We start from the raw sequence: 23432 nt of genomic DNA on the forward strand, positions 1-23432 counted from the left end.
GCGCACCCAGTCGAGGCGCCAGGATGAGAGCTGGGCAGGAGGGGCCAGCCCGCGGGCGAGCGAGGAACGAGAGGGTTCCCCCACTCGCTGCCCAGACTGGCCGCGCGCTGGCACCGCCCACCCCAAAGCCTGCACCCCGCCCCCTTCCAAACTCTGCTGGGTGGGGCTGCTCTGTCCCCACCGACCCTCCACTTGCCCGAGGTTTCCTCCACTTGTCTGAAGTTCGGCCTGGGAAGCTTTGGACCCTGAGGAGCGCAGAGGTAGGCAGCCAGCCAGTTAGTAGTCAATCAGTGGGTCACGGCGGCCCTCGGCTACTCAGTGGCAACCAGGCCAGAAAGAAGCAGCCTCCCAAAGTGCTCGGATTCCCAGCGTCCAAGTGGGCCCCCGGCGTCCTAGTCGGCCCCCAGCACTCCAGAGCTTACAATGCCGGGTTGCCGCCGCAAGGCCTGTCGGGAGTAGTAGTTTATATCGTTTACAGCTGGCCAGGGCGGAGCCGGGTGAGAGGTGGAGAGGGCGGGGAAACAATCTTGAACCACAACTCCCAGGAGTAACCGCGACGGCGGCGGCCGCGCTGACGTACTCAGGCTGTAGAGGGCGCATTGGGCGGGAGACCCTGGGCCGGCAGGAACTTGCTTGTGATTGGATGTTGTGGGACGGCGGCTTCTCATTCGTCAGTCTGTGGCCGTGGAGTTTGAACTGGGTGGCGGTTGGCGGTAGAGCCGCTCTCTCTCACTTGCACAGGGAGGTTTTGCTTAGCCCTTGTCTCGGGAGCGCAGGTACGTGCCTGGCGACTTCTTCGGGTGGTATTTGTCCGCCTTTCTCGTGCCTACCCGGTTCCTTGCCTCCCTGCCCCATCTCCGCCGCTCCCCGCAGCCTCCGCCGAGCGCCATGGCTCCTAGGAAGGGCAGCAGTCGAGTGGCCAAAACCAACTCCTTACGGAAGCGGAAGCTCGCCTCCTTTCTGAAAGACTTCGACCGTGAAGGTAAGGGGCCGGGCCGTCACGGCTTCCTGGGGCGGTCGCGGGATGCTGGTGGGTGGGGACACGAGCAGCACATATTCACCCGCCCCGTGACCCGTGTCCCGTTGGCTCTGCCCTCCCGCAGTGGAAATACGAATCAAGCAGATTGAGTCAGACAGGCAGAACCTCCTCAAGGAGGTGGATAACCTCTACAACATCGAGATCCTGCGACTCCCCAAGGCGCTGCGCGAGATGAACTGGCTCGACTACTTCGGTAAGAGCTGGAACGCTTCCCTGGGCGGAGGCCTGGAGCCCCTTGGGGTTAGGTGACACCCTTCAGAAAGGGCTCGCTCAGATGTCACCTTTTAATGAGATCTGACATGACCACTTATGGAAAATGGCAGACCTACTGCTCCCCTTCACTCTGTCTCACTTCCCTACTTCGTTTTTCTCCATGCTTTTCTCTAAAGGTCTAGCTAGCAAATATTTTAGTCCACTGGTGCGGGGGGTGGTGGGGGTCTCTGTCGGACTACTCAACTCTGTGATACAGTTCCAAAACAGCTGTAGGGAATGGGCATGGATGGGCTGTATTGCAATAAAATTTTAGTTATGGATACACTGAAATGTGAATTTCGCATAATTTTTCCACATCAGGAAATAGTATTTTTATTTATTTATTTATTTTTTCGACAGAGCCTCAGTCTGTCACCCAGGCTGGAGTGCAGTGCAGTGGCGTGATATTGGCTCACTGCAACCTCCACCTCCTGGGTTCAAGTGATTCCCCTGCCTCCTGCCTCAGCCTCCGGAGTAGCTGGGATTACTGGCGCCCGCCACCACACCCGGCTGATTTTTGTACTTTCAGTAGAAACGGAGTTTCATCGTGTTGGCCAGACTGGTCTTGAACTCCCAACCTCAAGCCTGCCTCCGCCTCCCAAAGTGTGGGATTACAGGTGTCAGCCACTGCCCGGCCAGGAAATAGTATTTTTTAAAATATATGTGTATTTTGGCCGGACGCGGGGTTGAGGGGTGTGGCTCACGCCTGTAATCTCAGCACTTTGGGAGGCCGAGGTGGGCGGATCACAAGGTCAGCAGTTCAGGACCAGCCTAGCCAATGCGATGAAACCCTGTTCTCTACTAAAGAATACAAAAATTAGCTGGGCGTGGTGGCGGGTGGCTGTAGTCCCAGCTACTCAGAAGGCTGAGGCAGGAGAATCTCTTGAACCCGGGAGGCGGAGGTTAGGCGGAGGTTGCGGTGAGCCGAGATCACTCCACTGCACTCCAGCCTGGGTGACAGAGCAAGACTCTTGTCTCAAAAAAAATTAAAACAAAAACCATAAAAATATATGTATATTTTCCCTTTCCCATGTAACAATGAATAAATGATGTAGTTAGTTAACCAGAGCTCAGATAGAATAACCCAAAGCAGCTCCTTCTGCAGCCTATGGAAATTGCTACCTTAAAAATGGACACATCAGTTTTCCTGGCCAGAGAAAAATCACAGCCTGTTTCCCCCCTCCCTTATTAAATGTCCAGGGAAATGCAGGAGGCTGGACTTTCTGCTGGATTGCCTTTTCTTTTTCTCTTTTCCTTATTATTAATTACCCAGCATGTAGTCTCCTTCTTGGTTAGAAATGCATGTTCTGCTCACATATTTGACATTTAATGATCCTTTTGACTTGCCCTTTTATTTATTAATATTAAGCCATTCATTTGCTCATTTCCACAAATATTGAGTATGTGTCAGTCACAGTGCTAGGTGCTAAAGATGCACTGGGGAATAACACAGACAGTGTCTGCGACTTCAGGAATATGCAGGTTAGTAGAAAAGAGCTATTAGAAAAATCCACATGCAATTATCTAATTAAGTATAGGTACTACAAAGGAGATAGAATAGAGTCGTGGTCAGTGAGCCTATTTATATTGTGCTTCCTATGCCAGATGGGCATTGTACCAAATGTTTTATATACATTGACGAATTTTTCTTCCTAACTAATAATAATATTTGTTTTTCTTTTTTCTTTTTTTTTTTAAAGATGGGGTTTCACCATGATGGCCAGGCTGGTCTTAAACTCCTGACCTCAGGTGATCCACCCACCTCAGCCTCCCAAAGTGCTAGGATTGCAGGAGTGAGCCACCGCACCGAGCTTTAATATTTCTGTTTTTCAAAACAATAAGATTAAGGTACAGAGAAATTGGATACTTTGCTCAGGGCCTTATAAGCTAGTTAGTGGCATAGTCTGTTTGAACCCGGGTATTCTGGTTTCATTGCCTAAGATCTTAACTGTTTTACAAGATACTATGAGGGTTTCTAGCAGGAGGATCTAAGCTAACTTTTTATTCTACATGTAAATCTCACAAAGACCTTTTCATTCGACACGTTTACTATACAGCTGTTGTCCGCTAGATTTTTGCAAGAAGCAAAGGATATCATCTCTGGAATTCAGTCCAAGGCAGAGATGGACATTTAAATAGCTTTGAGTAGTTGTTGGGTATTATGAGGGTCAGCAACTAATACCACACTTTGCAGCAGCCTGTGAGATCGAAAAATAAGCAGGCTGGGTGCAATGGCTCATGCCTATAATCCCAGCATTTTGGGAGGCCGAGACAGGTGGATTGCTTGAGTCCAGGAATTTGAGACCAGCCTGCACAATATAGTAAGACCCTATCTTTAAACTTAAAAAAATAATAAAAATTTTAATGAGTTCCTAGTGAAAGGAAAACAAGAAAAAAATTTTAAAAAAGAAAAATAAGCAGGGAGCAGGGCCTGGGGTGGGCGTTCATGCCTATAATCCTAGTACTTTGGGAGGCCGAGGCAGGAGTATCACTTGAGCCCAGGAGTTCAAAGCCAGCCTGGGCAACATAGCAAGAGACTACATCTCTAGTTTAAAAAAAAAAGCCTAGACAACTTGGCGATACCCTGTCTCTACAAAAAAATACAAAAACTAGCCAAATGTGGGGGCACATGCCTGTAGTCCCAGCTACTTGGGAGGCTGAGGTGAGAGGATCAGTTGAGCCCTGGAGATAGAGAGCTCTTAAGATAGCCACTCCACTCCAGCTTGGGTGACAGAGCAAGACTCTTGTCTCAAAAATAAATAAATAAAATTTAAAAAATATTTTTAAAAAAGAAAAATAAGCAGAATTTTTGGGGTGATGTTTGAGCTGAGTTTTGAAGGATGAGTTCGAAATTAGTCTAGTACGGAGGGGAATTTCAGGCAGAGGAAATACAAAGTACTATGGCAACAAGTCAGGAGAATCAGTGGCACACCTGGGATATAACTTGGAGAAAGAATAGCTTAGATGGTGAAGGTCCTTCAATGTTAGACTACGGGCTGGACCAGTTTTAGAAAGACAAATGGTACTATTAGGTGAGATGATTTATTGTTAAAATCTAATCGTAACTACAATGTTCTTTTTAAAGCCCTTGGAGGAAACAAGCAGGCCCTGGAAGAGGCAGCAACAGTAAGTGACCTGTCCTGTTTTCCAGCCGCTGCTTAGTTCTTAAGTCTAGTCCGGTCCCCAGAGCCAACGAATAGGTGTTTACTGTGGAAGAGGTTGCCTAAAGGGACATTATCTGTTTGTGTTAACTGAAAAATTAAAGTTGGGCCAGACACTGTGTACACGAGACCCCTATAGTTCTGAGCCCTACAGAGGGTGGCAGTTCTATTTTTGACCAATTTCTTGCAGTCGTTTGTCCTGAACTCTACAGTGGAAGTAGAAAGCCTCAAGCCCAAGTTCCTTTAAGCCCCTGGGTCATTACAGTGTGCGTTGGCCTGCTAGAAGACGAGGCTGTTTTCATCTTGTCATACTGTAGAAGCAGTGCTCTTGCTGGGCATGCTCATTACTCCCCAACCCCTCTCACCTCCTTCCTCCCAGCATCAGTACCAGGATTGAAGGCAGTAAGAAGAGGATACAAAATAGAGCATTGAAAGCTGCATTGTCCAATAGTAGCCACAAGGTACATGTAGCTATTTCAGTTAATTAAAATTAACAAAATTAAGGAATTTATTTTCTCAGACATACTAGCCACATTTTACATGTTCAGTAACTACATGTGACTAGCGGCTACTGCATCAGAGAGCACAGAAATAGAACATTGCTACTCTTACGAAAGTTCTGTGAGACAGCATTGGAAACTAGTCTATACAAGGGCTTCACAGAGTTCCCTAGGCACTCTAAAGTCGTATACAAACAATGTGTGTATACACACATTTGTGTATCTTTCTGTTAGTTTATTGCAGCCTCCACTGGATTTACAAAATAAACCCCAAAATTGACATCTTTTGTTGAGTTGATCAGAAGCATTTGGAATCTCAGGGTTTAAAGGAGTCTGACCACCAAGGGTACACAACAGATCTCCACCAGCTTCATTCAGAAGTTAAAGATAATGAGGAGCCAATTATCAATTTGGAAAAATTTGGAGCATTTGGGGATGAATACTGTAGAAGGGAGGTGGGGATTATTCACCCCTCTAAACACACTGAGCTCTAATGTTTTGAAAGCGTTACCTCTGAGATGAATCCTACTTACTAGCTAATGCAGCTCCCTCTTTTTAAATTAGACACACAGAACTGCAAATGAGAACTTCTAATGTAATATGAGAGATCCATTGCTACCACACCAAATTGAGAGAATTCTAGCCTTGATTAATATGATTTAAAACCCAAGAAAGGAATGATAGAAAATCTATAAAAGCTCTTAGTTGGGAAGTGTGTTGGGGCTCCCACGACCACCTTCAGGTTTGGTGATTGAATAGGAAGATTCATGGGGCTCAGCAGCATACTGTCACACCCATGGCGATGATTTATTACAGTGAAAGGATACAAAGCATGAATCTAACAAAGGGGAAAAGTACACAGGGCATAGTCCAGAGGAAACCAGGCTTCTAGGAGTCCACTCCCTGTGGAGTCACAGAGAACATGCTTAATTCAACACTTGTGAAATGTTGTCTACCAGAAAAGCTGATTAGAGAGTTAATGCCCAGAGTTTTAACTGGGGGCTGCTCATGAGGCATCATCTATCTACCTAGCACATGTCAAAATTCTAGACTTCCAGGAGGGAAGTAGGTATTCAGCAGGAGCCATATTGTTTGCATAAAGTTTAGGTGCAATGAGGCATTCTTGTTAAGGAAAGATGGGAACTTCTCTGAAATCCAAGTTCCCAGATGCCAACCAAGGCCAGCCTTGCAAACAGGCCTTTCTATGTGTTTCAGCCTCGGGCCTGCTCTGCTAACTCTCCTGCACACTAGATGACCAGTGGCCTGCCACCACGGATGACTCCATAACATGTTATGGAGTCAGTTGTTTATAGAGATGGCAGAATGTTGGCAGGAAAGCCACTTTCTGTTCCATCAAACCTGGCAAACATCAGTAATTTATTATAGCAGTATTTCTTGCTAATCCTAAGACAGCCTCAGAATCCTTCTTTGAATCCTTCAAGCAGTCCCTACCAGAGATGAACTTGTGCCATTCCAAACCTGTAATAATTATTCTGATATTTACATATGTTCTATAAGGAAAGGGCTAAGAATCATGACTGCTCTTTAATAAGAGTGCCCATAGTATGGGCACTACATATGAAAAAAAACCTAATTTGAATGGTGACTGGAAGCCTTTTTGAAGGACTCAGGATCATCATAGAAAACCTTATTGAGACCCTGTAGATTGATCCAAAAAAATGGTCAGCCTGACACAGAGCCAAGTGTTGGAGAGGATGTAGATCATTAGGAACTTGCATTGTTTGCAGATGGGCTGTAGACAAGGGTAACCACTTTGGGAAACAATTTGACATAATACAAAGGCTGAATATTTATGTAACCTATAACGCCTTTGATCCCCTATCCTAAGGACAGAGCCAAGGGGAAACTTGGACATGTCCATCAGACACATAAGACAGTTCAAGGTAGCATTGTTTATAATAGTATGAAACAATTGATGAAGCATGGACAAATCCATGGTGGTATATTCACACAGTGGGGTATGATATAGCAGTGAAAACAAATTTACTACAACCACAAATAGCGGTGAAAACAGCCAAAACCAAACAGAATGTTTAAGTACATGTGAAAAAGCATGTCTTTGTGTGTACACACGTATACACATATATGCCTGTAAATGTGAGCACATACACATACACCTTATGATTGAGCAAGTGGAATGGGATGGTTACCTCTGGGGAATGACAGGATCAGGAGACCCATCACATTTGCGAGAAGAGACAAGGAAACGGAAGAAGGAATAAATACACAGCGGAACCAAGTAATTGGCAATGTTTTAGGTCTTGGGTTGTGTGGTGGCTTTATGGGAGTCTGCTACATTGTGTATTGTATTATCACTTACATTTAACAGTCTTATGTATCAAATAATAGTTAAAAAAATTTTTTATCTCGAAATATTGTTCCTCGTGTTTTGGTGAAATAATGCTGGCTATGTTTGTCATAGGCTGACCTGGATATCACCGAAATAAACAAACTAACAGCAGAAGCTATTCAGACACCCCTGAAATCTGCCAAAAGTGAGTACTTTTCAAAACTCCTTGTCCAATAGAAAGAACTGAGGCTCAGCTTGCTTGGTTGGCTGCTCAGCCAGGGTCTTGTTGGTAGAGTGTCGTCCCTTTAATCTCTGGTTCTTAATCTTGTAAATCCAAAAACTTGCTTTTGGATGCTGTATTTAATTATTATTATTGTTTTATTATTATTATTTTTTTTACCCAAACACCAATTCAAACCAGAAATTTAGTTTATTGTATGCAGGACTGCTGCTAACCAAACTCAAGACTCCTGTGTGAACTAAAGTGAAAGTGAAAAAAGGAAAAAAAAAAAAAAAAAAAAAAGCTGTGCCAGAAACCAAACATTATTGCTAGAGAGGTGTTAAAAGACTGGTAACACCAACTGGAACTCTCCCTGATGGAATCAGCAAAGTTGAAAAAGAAATGAAAAAGGAATGACTTAGCCCAGGCGCTGTGGCTCACACCTATAATCCCAGCACTTTGGGAGGCTGAGGCGGGCAGATCACCTGAGGTCGGGAGTTCAAAACCAACCTGACCAATATGGAGAAACCCCATCTCTACTAAAAATACAAAATTAGCCAGGCATGGTGGCGAATGCCAAGGTACTCAGGAGGCTGAGGCAGGAAAATCACTTGAAGCTGGGAGGCAGAGGTTGCCATGAGCCAAGATCGGGCCATTGCACTCCAGCCTGGGCAATAAGAGCAAAACTCTGTCTCAATAGAAAAGAAAATAAAAAAAGAAATGACTTGGCCAGGTGCAGTGGCTGATGCCTGTAATCCCAGCATTTTGGGAGGCTGAGGCGGGCAGATCACAAGGTCAGGAGATCAAGACCATCCTTGCCAACGTTGTGAAACCTGTGTCTACTAAAAATACAAAAATTAGCCAGGCATGGTGGTGTGTGCCTGTAGTCCCAGCTACTCGGGAGGTTGAGGCAGGAAAATCCCTTGAAGCCGGGAGGCGGAGGTTGCAGTGAGCCAAGATTGCGACACTGCACTCCAGCCTGGCGACAGAATGAGACCCTGTCTCAAAAAAAAAAAAAGAAAGAAAGAAAAAAAGGAATGACTTTCTCTGCGTGCAGTTCAAAGTTACTCAATTCAGGCCAGATGCAGTGGCTCACACCTATAATCCCAAGCCGTGGGGATCACTTGCGCCCAGGAGTTCAAGACTAGCCTGGGCAACATAGTGAGACCCTATCTCTGATTTAAAAAAAAAAAAAAAAAAAAAAAAAAGAAAGAGAAAAAAAGTTATTCAATTCTATGATCTATCTGCATAAAATCATCTTGCATACATGTCCCACACTCTGAGAAACACTATCTTACAGGAAAAGTTATATAAGAAACCAGGTTGTGACTAGTGAGCAAGGCATTGGGCCAGGATGAATTGTGACATAGACTTAATGTGACTGTCATTAAGCTATGATAGTTTGATGGATCCAGCTCTTATAAGAACATCCTGACCCATGGCCAGGATATCAGAGCAGGGCAAACTCAAGTTTGTCTGACTCAGAGTCTTTGCTCTTATTCAGAATGCTGGGCTGTCCCTACAAAGCATCATGAGGTTTCTTAACACTGATTAGTTTCCTTTGTCTAAACTCTCTTTCTTAAAAAGTCTTCTTTAATTTTAGTTCATTTCTTAATTGCAGTTTGGGATTGCATATGTTTTATTCCTATAAGAAATGTGAATGCACAAAACTTTATTCTCATTAGAAATACCACACTGTTGAAACTGTTTCTTATAGCACGAAAGGTAATACAAGTGGATGAAATGATAGTAGAAGAGGAAGAAGAAGAAGAAAATAAACATAAGAATCTTCAAAGTGCAAGAGTAAGTGGACACTGAGGTTGGGGGCTGGGGGTTATCATGAAACAAACACAAAAATGCATAAAATACATTGTTGTACACCAAGAGCTCATAGTTTAGTAGAGATGATCCTACTTTACATGGCAGTGACAGGAGTGATAATTGACTGGTGTCCAAAGTGTATAGAACACAGAAGAGGAAGCTAGCAAGTCTCCCCTACCCCATTAGGACATAGGCAGGGCTTTCAAGGTGAGTGAGAGCCTGCTAGCTGAAGAAGAAAGCAAAGAGGAACAGTATTTAGGATAAATGGGGGAGGGGGGAAACTGGAGATGGGGAAACCAGCTGGAAGCTTATGAATTCTTGAACTGACGTGCTGATACTATAAAAAGAAGGAATGGTTTTGAGATAGGTTTTAGAAAGTGGCATAGTTGGTGGAGAAAAGGAGGAATCAGAGATGTCTGCATGGTTTCTAGCTAAGGCAGCTGCCATTCAGTGAGGTATGGGACTTGGGCGGCAGAGTGGTGCTGGACTGGGGGTAGGGGGAGTACGTGTCAATTGCATGGCATGTGAACCATTTGATAGTTTTCTAGGACATCTAGGCTAGACAGAAATTTCAGCCTGGAGCTCAGGGAGAAGAGGGAGATTGAGAAATACACTGCCTCCCAGATCTTTAAGTGTTTGCCCCAGTGTGGGAGTAGAGATGCTTGTGCAGGAAGAGAAGGAGTCTGAGGGTGAACATGGAGGGTAGAGAGAGGAGCTGCTAAGGCAGGCTGCCAAGGAAGCTAGAGAAGCAGGCAAGATGGATCCATCATGGAGGACAAGGGAGGAGAGAATATATGGAAGATAAGCAGTGATTCTTGCCAGGGACCTCCCAGGCCCCAGGAAGGGAGCACTGCAGGATTTGCCTTTGGTTGGGGACCTGGGACGCCCTGAGTGACCTTCACAGCAGCCCTTTATGTATAGTAGTGGGGGACAAGCCAGGCTGCAATCAGTTCAAAAGAGATTCACTTTTAATCTTGGCCAAAATCCTCTATTTTGAAAACCCAGCCGGTGGAAATTCAGTTAGTTATGTTCTGAACTTTTTAAGTCATTGAATTCTTATTATATTTAGTATTAATTTACTACATTTAGTATTAACTATCCAAAGCTTGTTCCCTTTCTGTTTTTTGGTTTGTTTCTTTTTTTCCCTTTAAAAAAAAAAAAAAAAAAGCCCTCCTTACCCTTCCTCTTTGCTGGGTTTTTTGTAAACTTAGTCTCATTTGATTGTGACTGCAGGTCAAAAGGTGTCCTCCATCCAAGAAGAGAACTCAGTCCGTACAAGGAAAAGGCAAAAGGAAAAGGTAGTGGGCTTTCTAAAGTTGTGGTGTTTTGGGTTTTATTGAAGAGCTATATGTATCATGGCTGAAAGTGAGGGGCAGTGGAAGGCTCTGGTGACTAGTGTTTGAGAGCAGCTTAAAATCACTGAACCCTTGAGTATCTGAAGTATAGCAGGAACTGCCTGTTATATTTCAGCTCCTGATAGCCCATGTGTAGAGCTACCCCATAGCTCGTCATAGAGTGACTGTCACTTAACTATAATTAGTTTCTTGAAATGTTTTGTCCAGTCCTTCAAAGTGAAGAACCACTATGGGCTTGAGTTGATTATGCTGGACTCTACCATAAGCCATGTGGGGAAGGTGAAACAGCTTAGGAGAGTGGTCACTGGGTTGCATGTCTGTGGAGGAGTGAACTAATTTCTCCTTGAGCAGAGCAGCAGCTGCCTGGCACAAGGACAGAATTCCAGCTGGGGGAGCCTTTGCATAAAGAGGCCATCTTGATTAAAAAGTCAGATTCTGAGGCCGGGCAAGTTGGCTCACGCCTGTAATCCCAGCCCTTTGGGAGGCCAAGGTGGGTGGATCACTTGAGGTCAGGAGTTCAAGACCAGCCTGGCCAACGTGATGAAACCCCATATCTACTAAAATTACAAAAATTAGCCAGGTGTAGTGGCACGTGCCTGCAATCCCAGCTGCTCAGGAGGCTGAGGCAGGAGAATCACTTGAACCTGGAAGTCAGAAGTTGCCATGAGCCAAGATTACGCCACTGCACTCCAGCTTGTCTGACAAAGCTGTCTCCAAAAAAAAAAAAAAAAAGTCAGATTCTGGAGGCAGACTGCTTTGGTTCAAAGTTCTGGCTCCACCCTATTGGATATGTGATTTGGGGCAAGTTTTTAAAACTCGGTGCACCTGAGTGTCTGCATCTGTGTATGAGGATAGCAGCAGTGCTGGCGTCCCGTATTGTTAGGAGGGTCACATGAGTTGAGGTGTGCGAGCTGCCCAGAGCAGTGTCTCACAGTCAGCTCTCTACATGTCACTCCTCTGCTGCTGCTATTGTGGAACCTGAGAATTGGCATGCCTGATGGCTGTTTCTTACCTGTAGGTCAAGCCGTGTTAACATTGTTACCCCAGCCATGGGCCGATTGGAGGCGTCCATGGTCAAACCAACTCCAGGCCTGACACCTAGGTTTGACTCGAGGTGAGTATTGAGGGGAACACTTGGATTTGATGGGACTCCAACACTGAACATACCCAGAGAAGTAGTGTCTAAGAAAATAATCCTAGGCTGTGCACTGTGGCTCACACCTGTAATCCCAACACTTTTGGAAGGCTGAGGTGGGCCGTTCACTTGAGGTCAGGAGTTTAAGACCAGCCTGGCCAAGATGGCGAATCCCTGTGTCTACTAAAAAGACAAAAATTAGCCAGGTGTGGTGACCTGCGCCTGTAATCCCAGCTACTAGGGAGGCTGAGGCAGGAGAATTGCTTGAAGCCAGGAGGTAGAGGTTGCAGTGAGCTGAGATTGCACCACCACACTCCAGCCTGGGCAACAGAGAGTAAGACTCTGTCTTAAAAAAAGAAAAGAAAATAGTCCCGAGTCCTTGGCCCCAGATGCTTCATCAGAGGACAGTGGCCAGCTGGGTTTCCTCATGTATGCCTCTCCCTTGAGTGGAGGTTCACCCATCTTCAGTGGCAAAATGATTCTTTATCCGATGGGAAGGAGGCGAATATTCTGCCTGTGATGACAAGGAGGCCTCTAGGTGACGTTTTTGGCCTTCTCTGATTCAAATCAGAAGGTTTTTATTTTATTTTTAAAATATTTATTTACTTTAAGACAAGGTCTGACTCTGATGCCCAGGCTGGAGAGCAGTGTCACAATCACGGCTCACTGCAACCTTGACTTCCCAGGCACAGATGATTCTCCCACCTTAGCCTCCCATGCATGCCACCATGCCTGGCCAATTTTTTGTTTTTTTTGTAGAGATGGGAGTTTGCCAGGTTGCCCAGGCTGATCTCGAGCTCCTGGGCTCAAGAGATCTACTCACCTTGGCCTCTCAACGCATGCTAAGATTACAGGCATGAGCCATCATGCCCCGCCTCAAATCAGTTTTTTAAAGATGAGTAGGCACTCTCCTGTACTCTTGATAGAAGTAAAAATTGATACTGCTTTTTTGGAGGCTGGCATAAGCAAGGATGTTCTTGCAGCATAAGTTAACACCTTCCAAAGAACCTAGGTAACTAAATAGGAGATGCTGCATAGCCATTAAAAAAGACTGGATCTGTGTGTGCTGATAGGAAAGAGCTTCATGATCACAGAGCATCTCCGAGCAGGTTGCTGAACACTGCTGTATGATCCCATTTGGTTTTATATACATAGAAAGTTTCTGGAAGTGGAGATAAGGAATTCAGAGTGGCTGCCCCTGGGGAATAGAGTAAGAAGTGGTTATCTCTGGTGTGGGGAAAGTGTGGAAGATTTATTTTCCGCTTTTAATTGCCACTTATTTATTTATTTTTTAGACAGAGTCTACCCTGTCACCCAGGCTGGAGTGCAGTCGTGTGATCTCAGCTCACTGCAACCTCTACCTCGCAGGGTCAAGTGATTCTCCTGCCTCAGGCTTCTGAGTAGCTGGGAGTACAGGTGTACACCACCATGCCCAGCTAAGTTTTATATTTTTAGTAGAGACGGGATTTCACCATGTTGGCCAGGCTGGTCTTGAACTCCTAACCTCAGGTGATCCACCCACCTCAGCCTCCCAAAGTGCTGGGATTACAGGCGTGAGCCATTGCTCCCAGCCAATTCCCACTTTACTGCTTGTTTTTTCACATGAATATTTAACAAAAGGCATTTAGGGAAAACTAGGTAGCCGTATTTTAACTGTCTTGAGAAATTAGTATAATGATGTAATCTCTAAATCATCCTCCTTGCCTCTGAAAAATTCCTCTTGATGGAAGCAGCCACTCCTGGAAACAATTAACTAGCTTATTTCTGGCTTTGTGGATGGATGGATGACTGGCACCCATATGGAGCTTTGGACCTAAACTTTTGGATAAGAGTTGACTTTTTGCTAGATGTATGTTCAATAATTACATCCTTCTTTCTCCAGCTGTGTTTAGTCATTACTGCTTTAAGAAAAAAATTTTTTTTTTAATTTAGAACTTGCCTTCTTAGGAATGTGTGATTTGAAAACTGCAGCTTGAGGCCAGACGGAGGTTAAAAGCGTCTATAGAATCTTGTGTCATCCAATTGCCAAGCCATCTTCACAGAGATTTTTCCCATTCTAGGGTCTTCAAGACCCCTGGCCTGCGCACTCCAGCAGCAGGAGAGCGGATTTACAACATCTCAGGGAATGGCAGCCCTCTTGCCGACAGCAAAGAGATCTTCCTCACTGTGCCAGTGGGCGGCGGAGAGGTGAAGTATTTCCAAGGGAAGCCAGGCCACAGTGTGCTGCTTAGTCAAGCATTTCCCTCCCCTGGGCCCTCACCCACACTTCTCCCTCAGAGTCCTTTCAGTTGCGTGGGTCCTGATCTCCACAGTTCTGCAGGACTCAGAACCCAGTTTTCTCTCCCAGGTTAGAGGCCCAGACTGCAAAGATCATTGCCCAGCTCTGGGTTCTATCTGTTTTTCTGATTTGTGTCTGTATGTGTGTGTGCATTTGTTTTTTTGTTTTATTTTTTGAGGCAGAGTCCCACTCTGTCACCCACACTGGAGTGCAGTGGCATGATCTTGGCTCACTGCAGTCTCTGCCTCCCGGGTTCAAGCAGTTCTCCTGTCTCAGCCTTCTGAGTAGCTGCAACTACAGGCACATGCTACCGTGCCTGGCTAATTTTTGTATTTTTAATAGAGATGGGGTTTCACCATATTGGTCGAGCTGGTCTCGAACTCCTGACCTCAAGTGATCCACGCCCCCTCAGCCTCCCAAAGTGCTGGGATTACAGGTGTGAACCACTGCACACGGTCTCCATCCATTCATCAGCTAACATTTGCCCACCTGATTGTAGCAAGCCTGAGAAGTAGACATGGGGCCTGCCCTTGAGAAGCAGCTCAGTGGTCAAGACGGGGTTGCAATCACGGTATCTGTGATGTGCGCAACAATAGAGATGTTAAAGGGTGGTGCAGAGGAGGGCACCACCGAGCTATGAGTTTAGTCTACAATTAGGAGCATGAGCTCTGCCTTCAGCTTTCTGTAACTTTAAGGGATTCTGAAGCAGGCTGAGCTCAGTTTCTCAGGGCTGCATGGAGTGAGGTGCTGACCTCAGCCCCTGTGAGGGGAGGATAGTTTGTTTCAGACGTGCTCTGCAGGGCATTTGGGCATTTCTAAGATAATGTGCGCGCCTTTTGTGCCCAGGTATTCCAGCCTCCACCCCAGTGATAGCACTGATGTTATCATTGTGTCCATAGGGCTAACACCCTTCCTGCCTGTCTTGCCACTTCCCCATCCCAGCCATTCCCAACCACTAAGTGCAGGATATCAGGGGGATCCTTTGGGGCACACTGCCAGATGAGGGTTCCTGCCCTAAGGGACATGCCAGTTTAACCCACTCCCCTCTCTATACAGAGCCTGCGATTATTGGCCAGTGACTTGCAGAGGCACAGTATTGCTCAGCTGGATCCAGAGGCCTTGGGAAACATTAAGAAGCTCTCCGTAAGTCTCATCTTCATCTCCACACATAGCATGCCTCTAGTAGCTTTCTTGCGCTGCCTTTATTTAGGATTGTCTTTCGGGCCTGGGCTAATACTTTCCACTTAAGTTTATATTGTCTTCCTTCTCCCCAAAGATTTTGACTATTACCCTACTTAGATAGCAGCAGTTCTGTTCCTCCATGTATGTTGAGTTTTGGTCAATCCCAGAATGCGTGCTGCAGAAGTTCCACTACAAAATCAAAATTCTGCCTCATTCAGGCAGTTAGTGCTGGGGGTATGTTAGGGCACTATTGGCCACCAGAAATTGAAGCCTAGAATAGTTCAAGAATGAGGGTCGGGCTTGTTATCAGGAATTTTACAGCATTAACAGAATCGAAGAGCGAACTGAACAGCCAAGCCTCTGGAGTGGTGGGGCCCATCAGCTGGGGCCTGTGAGCTCATTTCTCCCACACTTCTTCGTTCCTTCCTCTCAGCAGATAACCTCCACAGGCTCTAGGTTCTGTTCTCACTTAACATTGCTTTGCATGTGGCTTTGAGTAACCATACCTCCAACTCCAACTTTATTGCTTCATTGCCCAGCTGTTCAATTTCTTGTCTCGGTTTAAATTCTCAAGAGATCCAGGCACAGTGGCACACACTGTAATCCCTGCAGCTCAGGAGAAAAATTGTTGGAGTCCATGAGTTCAAGGCTGCAGTGAGCCATGATCGTGCTGCTGCACTCCAGCCTGCGTGACAATGAAAGACCTCAACTCTAAAAATAAATTCTCCAGAGGAAGAATTTAATTGGCTCAGCCAGGGATGAACCTCCTTGGTCCAGTCAGCCATTGTCTTGGGTGGTAGATGGAGCACTTAGTGCAAACATAGCAACCTTACCCTCACTTTGCTGTGGGGTCTGAAGGGTACATCCAAGGAAGGGGACAAGGTGGGGCTGGTTTCCCAAACCTGTCATTCTGAACACAGGCCCAGTGCTGAGATCACACACACACCTAGCCACCCACATCTTGTGACTGTCATCCTCTAGCTAAACCTACTGCATTACTTTTCTCAATCTCATATGATACCTTTACTGTTTCACTTGAGTTGTTATTTTACTCCCTTGTTCAGATGAGAAAACAAGGTTCAAAAAGGTGAATTCTTGTGTGACACAGATAGAGAATGGAGGGGCTGAGGCTCACTCAGACCTGTGCTCAGGCTGACTGTGGGTGGCCAAGGGGCAAGCCTGCCAAGTGGCATCCTCTCCAATGACCTCTCTCCTTTTCTTTTTAGAACCGTCTCGCCCAAATCTGCAGCAGCATACAGACCCGCAAATGAGAAGCCAAAGTTGACAGGATGGACTTTTAATGGGCACCTCTGGGACCCTGAAGAGACTTCTTCCCTTCAGGCTTATTGTTTGAGTGTGAAGTTCCAGAGCAAGGAGCCATGTTGCTCTGGGGGAATTCAGGAATTCAGACATCCTCTTCCCACACCAGTTAGGTAGAGCTGTGCTGTTCAGCCTCCCATTCTAGCCGACCCCAGCCACCGCTTGCTGGCTCCATGCCATGGAAGCTTCCTGTCAGTCTCCCAGCTGAATCCTCCCTGCCCTCTGAGCTGCTGCCTTCTGCCTCCTGTAACTCAGCATCCTCTTCACCCTGCCCTCCCTGCAGTTGAGAGGGCACAGAAGAACCCTGTGTTCTCGGGAAGACTGCCTTCACCACCCCTACCCAGAGAACCTCTGCATCTGGCATCTCTGCTCTCTTCGCTTGAGACTGGGAGGTTTAGGCTCAGATAAATGAGCTCTGGGCCATGAGAGGGCAGGTCCCATGAGTGGGCGGAACTGTACAGATCAACAGAACAGGACAGTTGGCAGCAGTGACCTCAGCAGGGAACATGCCCGTCTCCCTCCTGCACTCATCACACCTCCCCGTCCTAGCCTTTCTCTTCCTCCTCCTATGAGAGGTGCTAAATGGGACTTTGGGATCTTTCACCTGCTGTGCCCAGTAGTTCTTTTGAAACCCGTTTGTGGAAGTGTTTTATGTTTATCCCTGTTTACTGGAGACCAAATACTGGTTTGGGGACAACTTCCATGTCTTGCTCCTCTACCTCCCTAGTTAGTGGGAATTTGGATAAGAGAATTGTAGAGCTTAGATTCTGGGGGTTTTATGTGATTGTCCATAGAATAACTGTCTAAGCTGTCCCTAGTCCAGTGGTCAGCTTAGAGACAGTTATTCTATGGCAGTCACTTCAGAGAGCACTTCTCTGTTCCGGAGCTCATGGGGGCGGGGCGGGTGACTTGCTTGGTGGTCTCATTCCATGTGTGCCTGTGCCTGGGGCATGGGCTTTGTTAAACGGAGTCAGCAGTGAGGTCCTCATGCTCCAGCCAGCCTCTCTGCCCCGGAGAATCATGCACTGTGTTCTAAGAATTAGAACTCGAGTCCTCACCCCCAGGCCTAAGGACACGTGGCTTTCTCATGTAGGGCTCTTTGTGGTGGTTACTATTTTGCAATAAGACCATTTTGGTAAAAAAGTCCTGTTCAAGTTGTATTCTTTTAAGTTCTTTTATTCTCCTTTCCCTGAGATTTTTATATGTATAGTTCTTCTGAGTAATGGAATCTTTAAGCTGATTGTTCTAGTCAGAGTTGGTACCTGCTTTCAATAAATTCTGGTTTTGTGTTTTCTTTTGTAATCACTATTCATCCTGCTTGTCCTCTCCAAGCTATGCTCTGTGGACCGGGGAGACAGGAACTGGTATGGGGGTCTGCACAGCTGCTTTTCTCAGAAGATGTGAAAACTTTTGCTTCAGGCAGAATCATTCTGGTATCTGAAAGGGGCTCACTACAAGATCCAGGGCATCAGAACCTTCATCCCCTAGCAGAGCTCCCCAGTACCTTCATTCCATGAGTTAGAAATTTATATCTGGAAGGAGAACACCCAGGGTCTCTAAAATTCCCCAGTACAGTGGACTTTTGCTGGCCAGGAACAAAGTGGGGCAAGAGTAACTCAGTGATCATGAGTCTCACTTCCCAAAGTTTCTGAGGCCGTGGCACATCCGCCTCCCGTGACCCTAGGCTGAAAATGATCAACCTGGAGCTAATGATGCAGAGGGCTCTGCCTAAAAGAAGACAACCTGGGGCATACCTAGCCAGGCTACTGGGCATGGACAATGTAGAGACTAGAAGCCTGGTGGTGACAGCATTTGGAAGAAGGGTTACTCAGTGCAGGTAAGTAACCCGGACTACACATCATCAGGCCTAAAGAGCCTGACACCAAGGAAATACTTAGGATCTAACATTCTTTACCCAGAACCAGGTTCATCCCATTTCACTCCATCTGCACCACTGCCTAAATCACCTCGTAGGAAATGCATGTTATGCAGCAGGTGCCTAATTAATGCCTGAGACTGAGACGTGACAGTTTGGCATTTCATAAAAGGGGCTAGCTTGGAAAGTAAAAACATCCTCAACCCAGGATTTTTTTTTTTTTTTTTTTTAGAGAAACTTTTTTTTCTTTTTTCCCCAGGCTGGAGTGCAGTGGTACGATCTTGTCTCACTGCAACCTTTGCCTCTCAGATTCAAGCAATTCTGCCTCAGCCTCCTGGGATTACAGGCACACGCTACCACACCTAGCTAATTTTTGTATTTTTAGTAGAGACCGGGTTTCACCATGTTGGCCAGGCTGGTCTCCAACTCTTGACCTCAGGAGATCCACCCATCTCAGCCTCCCAAAGTGCTGGGATTATAGGTATGAGCCACTGCGCCCGGCCCCATTCCAGGATTTTTTCCAAAAAAAATTTTTATCATATCTCTTGTTGATATATTTTGCAGAACTTATGTCCCCACCGTCCAAGGATTTTTAAGTACAGGCTGAACTATGTCACAGGGCTAGAACAAAGACAGTGTAAATCTTACTGCCAGCCCCAGACATGCTTTCACACTCATTGGGTTGGGTTTGTTTTGTTTTGTTTTTTGTTGTTTCCAAATTAGTGGCTAACCATTTAAATATGGGGTGATTGATTACACAAAGATTGCTAGCCTCCGAAGATGAGATCTGACAGCCCAGGCCAACAGTCAGCTGGAGCTCAGTAGCAGCTTTCCTGGGCCCACAGAGAATCCTCTTCCGGTTCAAAGCAATCCTAATGAGATTACTTCTTCCCTTGATGTTACCTGCCTCATCTCTGTAGGCAATTTAGTTTGCACTGTCTGCTGTGGAAAGAAAGCATAGAAAAGTAGGGCTGCCCCAGGTTGAAGGGAGGATGGAGGCCTGGAGTCCTTCCCCAAGGCCTCTGGGGCAGCTTCAAGGAACCCTAGAGGTCCAGTAAACAGCAGGTTCATTCTTTGTCTTATAGGGCCCCTGTTATTTCCAAAAGCTCTACAGTACTTGGGGCTTCCTGTTGTGAGGATTACAAATGTATTATCTTGAAAGGGTTAGATTACATTACTCATATGAAGAGTTAGCTCATGTGTGTGTATGACAGGAGATCACCTAAGCATTTCTCCAAAGCATCAGACATGACTTTTACCTGGAGGAATTAATATCCCTGGCCCCACCCACGATAATGAGCTCACATACCAATGCAGGGCTCAGCTCCACGAGGTAGCCCCACACCTCTGAAAAACAAAGCATGTCTCAGTGTCCACCTGTGTATACACTCTGGTGGGTCCGTTTTCTAATTTTACACAGTATCATAGCTGTTGACCCATGCCTAACATTCAGCATGACATATGTGCTCAAAATTTTCATTGTAGATAATTCCTGTGGCTTCAGAAATGGAAGGACTGAGACACACGCTTGAGAGGATTCCATCAGAATTGGGGGCTACACTGGGCTCCCCACTAAAGGGGAGTCTGGAATCCAATTTGCTTTGCCTAAGGTGCCATCTCCCTTTCCGGAATTAGACATTTCCTCACTTCCATATCATCCCTTCCTGCGTCACCCCAACTGTCAAACGAGGCCCCTCCGTCCCCTCCCTGCCAGCTGTAACCTGCACTTCTTGCCTTCTACGCTTTGCCATCATCCTTCCCTTAGTTGATATTAGGATCTGCCTGGTTTATCTTTTCTGATCCTTGGGTGGTGGATATGGTGAAGGACAAACATACCCTTGGCACCAAGATACCAGGAAGAGCTCAGCTCCATCTGCAAATTCTCAGTACCCACAAGCACACCCATGTTACAATATGCTAAGAACCATCAGGATGGAGGCAGGTGACAATCTTCAAGGGTACACTCTTCCAATCTAGTGCCAAGGTTACCCTGGCAAACCTCCTCCCCTTGACTCTTTATAAGGGCCCAGCTGAGGGTCAAGAAGGAGTGCTGGCCGGGCGCAGTGGCTCATATCTGTAATCCTAGCACTTTGGGAGGCTGAGGTGGGTGGATCACCTGAGGTCAAGGGTCCAGGACCAGCCTGGCCAACACGACAAAACCCTGTCTCTACTAAAAATACAAAAATTAACCAGGTGTGGTGGCACAAGCCTATAATTCCAGCTACTCACTGAGTCAAGAAAATCGCTTGAACCCAGGAGGAGGAGGTCACAGTGAGTCAAGATCATGCCATTGCACTCCAGCCTGGGCAACAGAGCGAGACTCTGTCTCAAAACAAAAAAAAAGGGCTGGTTCTGTGGCTCATGCCTGTAATGTCAGCACTTTGGGAGGCCCAGGTGGGCAGATCACGAGGTCAAGAGATCGAGACTACCCTGGCCAACATGGTGAAACCCTGTTTCTACCAAAAATACAAAAATGAGCTAGGCATGGTGGCGAGAACCTGTAGTCCCAGCTACTCGGGAGGCTGAAGCAGGAAAATCACTTGAAACCAGGAGTTGGAGGTTGTAGTGAGCCAAAATCACACCACTGCGCTCAAAAAAAAAAAAAAAAAAAAGGAGTGCTGTGGGGCGGAGGAAGGAAAAGGGGCTGAGGAGAACCCTAAATGAAAGCCAAGGGAAGGTGTTGCAATGGGGAAACAAGTTTGGTTTTGATGTTTTCATCTTCTTCTTACACTTATACAATTAGTCTTAATCAAAACATATTCCTTGAAACTAGGCTTGAGATACCCATTATCTGCTCCCCAGGTGCTGATAAGCAACATGACGTCATTCATGAACCAAGACAATTTCTGGCTTCTCTCTGTTGCCTCAAGACCCCAGGGGCTCCACTAGTAAACTCGGGTGGGAAATGTCCTGAGAATAGCAGGGTTTTTCCAAGATACTGGCAGACAGTTCCATTTCAATGGCAAAGGGTACACAAAGATTTAAAGGGAGAGGTGCAGGGCAGTGCGGTGTGAGCTCTACTCATATCCTGAGCCGTGGGGTGGAGGTAATGCTAGGAACTGAGATGCCTTCCTCTAAGGCCCAGCGCGCGGGCATTGGCTCCCAAAGGCAGTGAACACAATGCCCACTTTCGCCTGGGAGCCCACTCATACCTCCTTGGGGACTAAGTCAGGTAGTGCCCCCTCCTAGTCCCCCAAAACACCTAAGATTCATCCCTATTGCCATGGCTTGGATACGTTTTACTTAACTGAATTTCCCATTGCACAGTGGGGCCTGACATTGCCCGAGCCAGCCATCTAGTAGGTGCCTAGTCCATGTGCAGTGAATGGGCAAATTCCTTGTCAAGCCAGATCAGCAGGCCCCCTGCCCAGAGAAGGTCCATTCCTGACCACATGTTGTACGTCTACCTGGTGCCTCTCGCCAGCTAGGTGATAACAATGATGATGATGCTAACAGTAACGCTGATGACAAGTGGGCACTTCCTCTGCTCTGTGCGCCAGGCACTGGGGTAATGCCGGAGTCCTGCATTCCCTGGCTGCATGCCTCTTTTGCAGCTGACTTCAGCAGAGCAATGCTGCTAACATCTAATCCACTCCTCATTCATACCTCCCTACCAGGAGTGACTTCTTAAGTGGAATTGGGGGACAGAAGGAACAGCCTGCTAAGCTCAGTACCATCTGGCTTCTCCTGCAGATCTGCTTGCCCACAAGAAAGGTGCACCCTGCTCTGCTCCCATCATGCAGGAGCCGAGGGGGCGGCTCTGCCCCTACAGCAGGTGCCTGCCCCACACGGCTCAGCCTGGCACTGGGTGGGTCTAGTTCAGGGGAACGATGGGAAACACACTTTGACCCTGATGCACAGCATCTTATTAATTGAAGATGTACATGTTAACATCTCTGAGATTGGGATGCATCTTCCAGTTGGCTGTGATGTTTCTTTCTTGGTAGGACATCTCATACTCAATGGCATCTTAAATTCAAAGAAACTTGGTAAGCAACATTCTCTAGTTAGCCTTATCAGAGAGCTGGTATTTTGCTCTCCATCTGTCCCAACGGATTAGTACTTAACTGGCTCTGAGCACAGGCAGTGGGGGAAGGGGTATTACTTATCACCACCCTCACCATCCAACCTCTTGCACTGTGCCCTTCCCATGTCCTGAACTATGCAGATGAGGAAGATGCCTTCTCCAGCCTTAAGAACATGAATGGCCCCGGGCAGGGAGAGGAGAAGCACTAGCAAGCCAATTGAGACATGGAGGACTCATGTCATCCAAGTGTGTGCATGCACGTGTGTCCATAAGTACATATATGTGCACATGCATGGGCACTCAGGCCTTGCCCCTGCACCCTTTGGCTCCTGGTCATTGTCTCAGCCCACTCTTCCTCCCTTCGCTGGACTCCTCAGAGATTCCCAAAGTCCACTCCCCAGTCCTCTCATCTGGCTTCCGTCTGACAATGAAGGTCACCTTTATGGGTTGAATTGTGCCCCCACCAGACCTCTATGTTGAAGTCCTAACACCCAGCAACTCAGAAGGTGACTGTATTTGGAGACAAGCCCTTTAGAGTGGTGATTAAGTTAAAATGAGGCTGTTAGGGTGGGCTGGCATGGACCACTTCAATATGACTGGCATCCATATAAAGGGGAAATTTGGACTTATAGAGGGAAGATGATGAGAAGAGGCAGAGTAAGAAGATGACCACAGGCAAGCCGGGAGAGAGGCCCGGAGCGGGTGCTTCCCTTGCAGCTCTCAGAAGGAAACAACCTTGCCCACATCTTGGACTTCCGGCCTCCCGAGCTGTGGGATGGTAACTCCCCGTTGGCTAAGCCACCCAGTTGGAGGTGCTGTGTTACAGTAGCCCAAGCAAATGAACACACTCACCGAGAACATCCCAGTGCCCGCAGACAGCCACTCCTCCCGCCTCTTTCACTTCTTGTTTGTTTTTCTACTGTCACCCAGGCTGGAGTGCAGTGGCGCAATCTCC

The 23432-nt window shown here is 46.7% G+C and overlaps 1 protein-coding gene across 1 annotated transcript; it reads left to right on the top strand.

The window, feature by feature from the left end:
• Positions 1 to 631: 631 nt before the first annotated feature.
• Positions 632 to 17876, top strand: CDCA8 (cell division cycle associated 8). The gene is made up of 11 exons (XM_032246994.1): positions 632 to 776; positions 874 to 982; positions 1104 to 1232; positions 4377 to 4417; positions 7396 to 7468; positions 9201 to 9286; positions 10538 to 10602; positions 11678 to 11773; positions 13855 to 13981; positions 15129 to 15215; positions 16481 to 17876. The coding sequence occupies exons 2-11, from the start codon at positions 889 to 891 to the stop codon at positions 16523 to 16525; spliced, it is 843 nt and encodes a 280-aa protein (XP_032102885.1). The 5' UTR covers positions 632 to 776; positions 874 to 888; the 3' UTR covers positions 16526 to 17876.
• Positions 17877 to 23432: the final 5556 nt, after the last annotated feature.

The sequence above is a fragment of the Sapajus apella genome, unplaced genomic scaffold (genome assembly GCF_009761245.1).
Source record: "Sapajus apella isolate SASKATOON/1434 unplaced genomic scaffold, GSC_monkey_1.0 scaffold62, whole genome shotgun sequence".
In the NCBI taxonomy this organism is placed as follows: domain Eukaryota; kingdom Metazoa; phylum Chordata; class Mammalia; order Primates; family Cebidae; genus Sapajus; species Sapajus apella.

Excerpts from the sequence above, each read along its gene's own strand:
- CDCA8 (XM_032246994.1), top strand. The coding sequence starts at position 889 with ATGGCTCCTAGGAAGGGCAGCAGTCGAGTGGCCAAAACCAACTCCTTA. Across the intron at positions 1,233-4,376 it reads GAACTGGCTCGACTACTTCG|CCCTTGGAGGAAACAAGCAG; the intron begins GTAAGAGCTGGA and ends TTCTTTTTAAAG. Across the intron at positions 7,469-9,200 it reads ACCCCTGAAATCTGCCAAAA|CACGAAAGGTAATACAAGTG; the intron begins GTGAGTACTTTT and ends TGTTTCTTATAG.